Below are 7345 nucleotides of genomic sequence, written 5' to 3'. Positions count from 1 at the left end.
TTGAAAGGTTGAAAGGCTAGATGACCAGCATTATATATATATATATATATATATGTATATATATGTGTGTGTGTGTGTGTGTGTGTGTGTGTGTATGTACAGAATATAAAGGCAATAGTGTCCACAGCTCCAACAAATTTGATTTAATTTTAAGCTTCAACTAGCAGCCGGTCTTCATCTGCCTCTCAAATAACTAAATTGGTTTTTGCAACTGTCAGGTTGCTAATTAAAGTTGACTTTGGTACACACGTTTAAGCTGGAGGGTGTGATTGCTTTTTAAAAACTGTCCAATTGGTGTCAGGCGTAGAAGGACAAGAGCAACTAAAATATAACCGCTTAAGTACTTTTAACGGTTGATAGCTTGTGAAGTGTGTAGCTCATCCCCACTTGCAAAGTGCTGCTTGTCTGGGTAAGTTGATTGCTTAATTCATGCTAACAACCATTGGATTCCCATTCTGTCCGCCTACAGACTTAGAACATCACAAACTTCATATTCAGGTTGGTCGGAAACAGTTGGTTCACCTTTATGACGTTTGCATTGGATTTCCTGGATTACAGCGCATGGAATCCTTGTGGGGAAAGAGCAGGTGTAAGCATCATTTTGAAAAGTGTAGATTAACAAAGGTCTCAATGCTAGAACGATTCCCATATGAGCAGCATAAAGGGTAAATCAACGTTTTACTCCATTTTCCTAGCACAGATACAGCTCTGCTTTGCGTCCTGGGATATTTCCAGTGTGAAGCATGATGTAAAGCCCAGTTGGCCTCTTTAAAAACATTTGCTGGGCTTATTCTTAAAATTAAATATGTATTCCACTGGAGATCACAGGTCTATTTGCCTCTGACCTTCAGTGGCTTCTGCTCTGTGCAATTTTGGCACTGATAGTGGCCTTTAATTAGACCCCAATAGGCAACTGAGCCCTGATAAATCTGTTCTGCTCCCAAGTTTGTTATTATCAGGCTCCTGGGAGCTAGGCCCTGGCAGTGTAAACACTGGGAGAAGATCTTTAAAAGTGGTCAAAGAGGAAGAGAGAGTGAATTGAAGCCAGGGTGGGGGTTTATAGGTGAGAAGAGGTTCTGCATTTGCGGGCTTCGCGATTATGAGAAAAGAGACAGAAAGCGGCACTTAACGGCACATCAGCTGCAGTTTAACAGTCACGGCCGGGAGCTGAGGGCCAACCCAATCCGAGGCGAGCCAGCCCCATCTAGCTCTTTATGCGGATCAATGGCGGGCCAGACCTCAGAGGGCCATGAAGAATTTCAATGAAGTTCTGCGCTCTCTCCGTCTCTCTTTTTTTATGGCATGTAATTTTTTTTCCGAGTTGCCGAGAGCCCGTGCTTAAGACAAAAGAGCTCTTTAAAAGCAAACTTTGGGTACAAGGGCGGAGGTGCACTGCTTTGACATGAATGACACTTTAGAGAATAAAACTCTGCACAGCTGCTCCTTTTATCAGTCTTGCCTGCATCAACAAGTAACACTGCATCCAATAAAGAAAATTGACACATCGATGACTACGTACTCTAAGCCAGCAGCTGCACACATTAAAAAAAGAAGAGGCAAGTACAACATTAACGCAACATTTCAATATCAGCCTACTCTGCTATTCATGGAAGAGGCTTGTCACATTCAGTGCAGTTTCAGTTCGGGAGAACATTGACTCAGCTGAGAAATCGCAAACAATATGTTTAATAAATCAGCAGACAAAAGAGGCTGATTCATATCAGTCTCCACATTCTTTGCGGAGCTCCTTTTGCTCCTGGTTCTAATTAAAGACATAAGCTCAAGGCTGTCACAAACACACAAATAAAAGTCATGAATATGCATTGTGTGCATTGCTGGTGTAAACGTGAATACGCAAACAGAACCAAAGAGGGAGATGGCACAAGCATGCTTGGACATAAAGAGCCAAGAAGCATGCTGATTCCAATTCTGACGCATTGTTTTAATTACACTCTTAGCACATCAGTAATCCAAACAGTAGCTTTCGGATTTGTGCTGCTCAGTTCAAAGCCAACATTTTGTGGGAGAACAAAAAGGAAAAATCTACAGGAAGCTCCATAGTCACAGAGCAATGTCAAATGTCCATTTCTACTAGGATTTCCACAGCATCAACATTTTCAGTAGGTGATATCAATGCCAGGAAGTTTCATTTTTCTCAATACCAGTTTTGATGCAACAAAAAGTATTAGTAAAGAACTAGCAAATATATATATATTTTTTAAGTTACTACTAATAATTAAAGCTAAAGAACAATATTAAAAGATTAGTTATGAGTGCAGAATTAAAATAAAATAATACAATTAAATTAAACAAAATTAAATTAAATTAAATTCTTAAATTGGCAGAGACTCTACTAAAACTTAGAAGAGCTGGGGGGTATTTTGTAAAGCAGGTTATGTGAAATACCCGGGTATGTTTAAGAGTAAGTAAGCAGATAAACGGAGGTAACGTCCAGGGTATGTAAGTAGCCATAGCAACCTGCCATAGAAACCTGCTCAGGAGCAAGTTCTGTTCCAGGGTTACTTTACTGCAGAGCTATCAGCGCGCGTGTGACCTACTGACGAGACTCCAGTGGGTGTGGATAAAGTGATATATTGCAATATTTATTATATATACACTATTATAACAAAGTATTATTTATTTTAATTTATTCTAATATATTTATTATATTATATTTTATTGTCACCTCACACATTATTTGCGTCTGTTTCCTTGGTGACTTGTTGATTTGTCACTCTGTTAAACATACTCTGAGTTGTCTGAACTTACTCTGGGACGTGTTTTGGAACTAGCATACTGTACAAATTAAGCAAGGTATGGGTTAATCAACTGAGAGTTATGGGCAAATGTGACCATTAGTTAAACTTGCTTTCTGGAATTCCCCCTCTAGTATCATTAAATCTTTTTTTTTTCATTGTATTGTATTGATTTGCCGTGACTTGGAACTCAAGTACCATACTTTATTATCCCTGCTTTCTACAAAATGTATCCTAACCTTGGCACCCTGAATCTTAAGAATCAAACCAAATGGGAGAAAATTAATGCTGTGTATGTAATTAACACATTTTCTCTCAATCATTTCCTCTGCTTGAGCCGTCAGGCAGATACACTCGCTCATTCCCGAGACTATTAATCACTGCGTCACGTCTCCATTCACGGCCCTTTCCCCCTTCCATCGATCCGACATAAAGACTAATCCTTTCCTGTCCTGATGGATTCATTAACTCTAATGGGGCTATTTTATATTGTTTGCTTTGCTTGACGTGGGTTGTCTTAGGGATTAATTGTGATCAATGACAGCATTATTCTTCTCTCTGACATCCTCTGCTGTGCATTTCTTGGGTGAAGCATGCATGATTTATACAATGATAGATTAATCTAAGAGATATCCAGAGGAGTGATGAAATGTGCATCATAGCGAACATCAATGATAGGCACAATATTTGGCTTTATAAGGCAGTGCATTTGTATTCAAGGGTCCGGCTCAGATAATGATACAGGTGGGTGGATGTAATCTCTAGATCACAGTCAATCATTGTTTGTTATTTGACTGGTGTCGACTTGCACAAAGACTAGCTAGGATTGCTCCTTCATTTTATTACAGATCACTGCAGGAAGTAAATTCCCACTGATTTCAAACTCAAGCACTCAAAGTCTAAATGTGCTTTATTATTTTTTTTTGTGAGGGTTTGTGTGTGTGTGTGTGTGTGCGTGCATGTAACTTGTAACTTCCCTGTGGATAGAAGTGACTCACTCAGCAAGTATTAGTATTAGTATTAGTATTTTGTGTATATTTATATGTGTCAAAGTAGTGCATTTCTGCAGAATCTGTGACTTGTGGTTCCATTAGCAAGTCAATGCCAAGGCATATTGAAGTAGTTAATTTTGCAAATTACTGTGAATTAATAGAGCTTGATAAATCAGTAATGTCTTTAATAGCCAGTGCATATATTCTGCATCCATCTGAGGAATAAGACCTAGACATTAAGTGGCAATAGATGCCGCCTGCAACAAACCCATCAATCTCTCATCAAGAATAAACACAATATCGAACCAAGCCAATGGCCATTAAAATTACTCAGTTTGCTTCCCTTGCTTTAACTTGCCACCACCATAAACAGCACTTGATTTGGCTATGTTCACATTACAGTCCTCGAATTGTAACCTGACAGTTGCCACAGTTAATTGTATTGCTCAAAGTTTGCTCAATTGGAAGACATAATGGAGTATTAATTAATGCTTCATGTGAGTTTCAACTGCAGATTTTTCAGACTGCCACAAATTACATAACTGCAACATACAGTACAGTATGAATACTGACTTGGAGAATACAATTAACGTGGATAGCACAACTCAGATATTTATATTTGAATTAACACTTGAGTTCATATAGAAACTCTGATTACAGACTTTGAAATCACAGTTTGAGATCTTCTGCAACTCTCAAATAAACATATGAGATTATTTTGAATCACTTATAAAAAGCATGAGACGTACTGTAAGTGAAAATCGCTCCATTTAATCTTTCTGCCATCTAGAATAAACAAGTGAGATATTAAAGGGTTGATTTGTGATTTTTCTTTTATATTTGTTTACTCTCGAGCTGCTCAGATACAGAACGAGGAGCAAAAATTCTACATTCTCAAGCAGAAAAAAGTAAGGTCAAATATAAGTAAATAATTGGCCGATGTCAACATAAGCTATTCCTTTTACATAACAGCCTTTCTTCTTAATTGATTAATTATCGGCATATTCTTTGAAAGACCTTCAAAACAACTTTCCAAAGTAGTCCACTTAATGATGTGGGCACAGTCTGTTTTGATGGCTTATTAAATGTTTGTTTTTTGGATTATTCTGCCTCTTTTCTGTCTCCCACTCACTTAGAGAAATTAAAAGCTGTATGTGGGCAGATAAAACACATTGCACCATAATCGTCTGCTGCTCTCTCCTCAATAGGGAAAATGAGAGACACTTCATGGTCTATTAAAAGTGAATGGGATCCAATGAGGCAACAGGCAATAATTGGCATTTTCTGGCACAGTGATTTCAACAGCCAGGCTCAAGGACTTCAAAGCCATTAGTCCAGTCCAGTCTATTTTTTCACTCCTTTCTACAGCAATATGTTAAACATCCCTCTTTCAAGCCTCATTTCTGTAGATTACAGTGATGGCTGTGGTAATAGCCCGTGGTAGAGCTCAGAAATAGGTTGGTCTTCGTACCACACAGTACTCGAAGAGATCTAGGTGATATTAGGACACCCTTTCAATTTGACAACGGGTGATACATCTCTAAACAAGTGGAGTCGGTTATATAAACCCAATCAACCACAAAATCACATGCTGTTTTAAACCTTTCAGTTTGAAAAGCAGATATGCTTTTCGAAGCCAACAACACTTTAAATAGAAAACAGACTTGTTCGCGTCGAGTGCCCCGAGAGCACGAGGGTGCATGACGATTATGTCACAGAGAATTCTCTGGAGCGAACATGAATCATATCGATGGATGCTGTAAAAATAAATATGCTGCCACAGGTCATTCACTGGGAAAGATTTAAATGGCTGCTCCGTGGAGACTGGAAGCAGGAACTGGAAGCGAAAACACGTTTGAAGGTGTAAATTTAGCCACATAAAAAGCAATATTGAAATCAATCGAGGGATAAACGCACAGCACTTGGTTCTGTAGAGAAATCCACTGAGATCAGCTTCTGACGCCATTAAGTCCGTATCGCCCATCAAGCATCAGTTACCGTCTTGACTTGGAAAGAGAAACTGCACTAACAGCACTTTTTAGGGGTCTCACAGTAAATAGCAAATCTCTCATAATTAGGAGTATTTTGCCTCCTGAGATCCGTTAAAGACATTCATTCGGAGAGGTTAGGGGAGGTATCTCCTCCCATACTGTACATTTTCTGTGGTGACAAACCAAGCTTCTGCATTCTCTCCATATGCAAATTCCCGGCAAATAGCCTGATGATGTGTTTTAAAGGCCCTCGGATTTGCTTGCTATTGTAAAACAGTCAGTTTTTCCTGAAATACATCCCACTGAGTGTATTATTAAACCGCAAATCACCATTCCTCTGCATCGGTGCAACACATCTCAATCTTCTTGGCTCTGTGTGCTGCTTACTAAGGGCTACACCTAGAGCAGCGCTCCTGAGGACCAGCTGAACATATTATAGCAAAACCAGCAGACTGCCTCACCTCAATCAACCGTCTCACCTCAGTCATCAGTAAGTCTCACTCCAACCGGCAGAAAGTCTCACCACAACTAGCAGAAAGTCGTACTCCAACCATTAGAAATCCTCACATATCTGCTCATCTTTCGTTTATTTTAGAATGGTCATAGATGTGTTTTTGAACCGATTCTTGTCTCACATTGTTTTTTTGTTTTTTTGAATTTATTATTATTATTATTGTCCCGAGAGACACAAGTCGTCAGTCTTTTCACTTTGCAGTAGAAAAAAGCCTTTGGACTGGACTTATATACGGAGGACATAAAAAGTGGGTAAAAAGAAATCGGTATTTTCATTGTTTTTCAATCATCCATGAAAGCGAATGAAATCTTCTACTTCATTATCCCTTCTAGAGATCTCATATACAAATAATATACAATAAATTCAACTGATGTCCTTTGATATCGCAGCTGTTGCTAACAAACAGCCAGCATTGCATCAGCCGCCAACACTAACTCCCTGTGGCATTCGAGGATTACCTTACACTGTCATGAAGCGACTAAAAAGCCACTTTAATTCAGGTGCTAAGTTAATACTGCTCTGAAACTGACAAGGTACAATTTCACTGGATTTTATCTACCCAGAAGCGTTTAAAAAAAAAACATATTTTTAAAGCAGTCACTGATGGTCTCGGGGCATTAACCAGTCAACTTCCCTGTTTTCTAGGTTACCCTCGCTACGCTGTGATTGGGGATCACGGATCTGGTGAGCACCACCTTCGCATCCAGAGGGTGGAGCTGACGGATGATGCCATGTTCGAGTGCCAGGCCATCCAGGCCGCCATGAGGTCCCGTCCTGCTCGACTCACTGTGTTAGGTTAGTCTCAATCGTAGGTGGTATACGTGAAGACCAACAAAGTAGTCCTGCCGATAGCATTTGCATGCATATGCCATTCAGCAAAAGCTTATTTGCATTCTCAAAAGTCCCTTTTTAAAGAGAAACAGAAAAAAAAATGTATTTAATTTCTAATTATCTTCCAAATAGCATCCACAAATTAAATCAGAATAAAGACTGATTGCAATGATCTCAAACTATGAGATCAGCGAAGAATAATGTACAGTATTAAAAATAGATTTTTCACTGACCGAACTCCCCTGCAGTGCCATAAGTTCT

General features: G+C 39.2%; 1 protein-coding gene across 1 annotated transcript in view; it reads left to right on the top strand.

The window, feature by feature from the left end:
• LOC107568677 (kin of IRRE-like protein 3) overlaps nt 1–7053 on the top strand; it is a 104741-nt gene extending 97688 nt beyond the window's left edge. The window contains exon 3 of the mRNA XM_016254656.1: nt 6899–7053. Within this exon, the coding sequence (XP_016110142.1) occupies nt 6899–7053 (155 nt within the window). The remainder of the gene's footprint in view (nt 1–6898) is intronic.
• The last annotated feature ends 292 nt before the right edge of the window (nt 7054–7345 follow it).

The sequence above is a fragment of the Sinocyclocheilus grahami genome, unplaced genomic scaffold (genome assembly GCF_001515645.1).
Source record: "Sinocyclocheilus grahami isolate Dianchi unplaced genomic scaffold, SAMN03320097.WGS_v1.1 scaffold1271.1, whole genome shotgun sequence".
Taxonomy (NCBI): Eukaryota; Metazoa; Chordata; class Actinopteri; order Cypriniformes; family Cyprinidae; genus Sinocyclocheilus; species Sinocyclocheilus grahami.
Note: the sequence above shows the minus strand (reverse complement) of the source record. Positions and strands in the feature narration are given on the sequence as shown.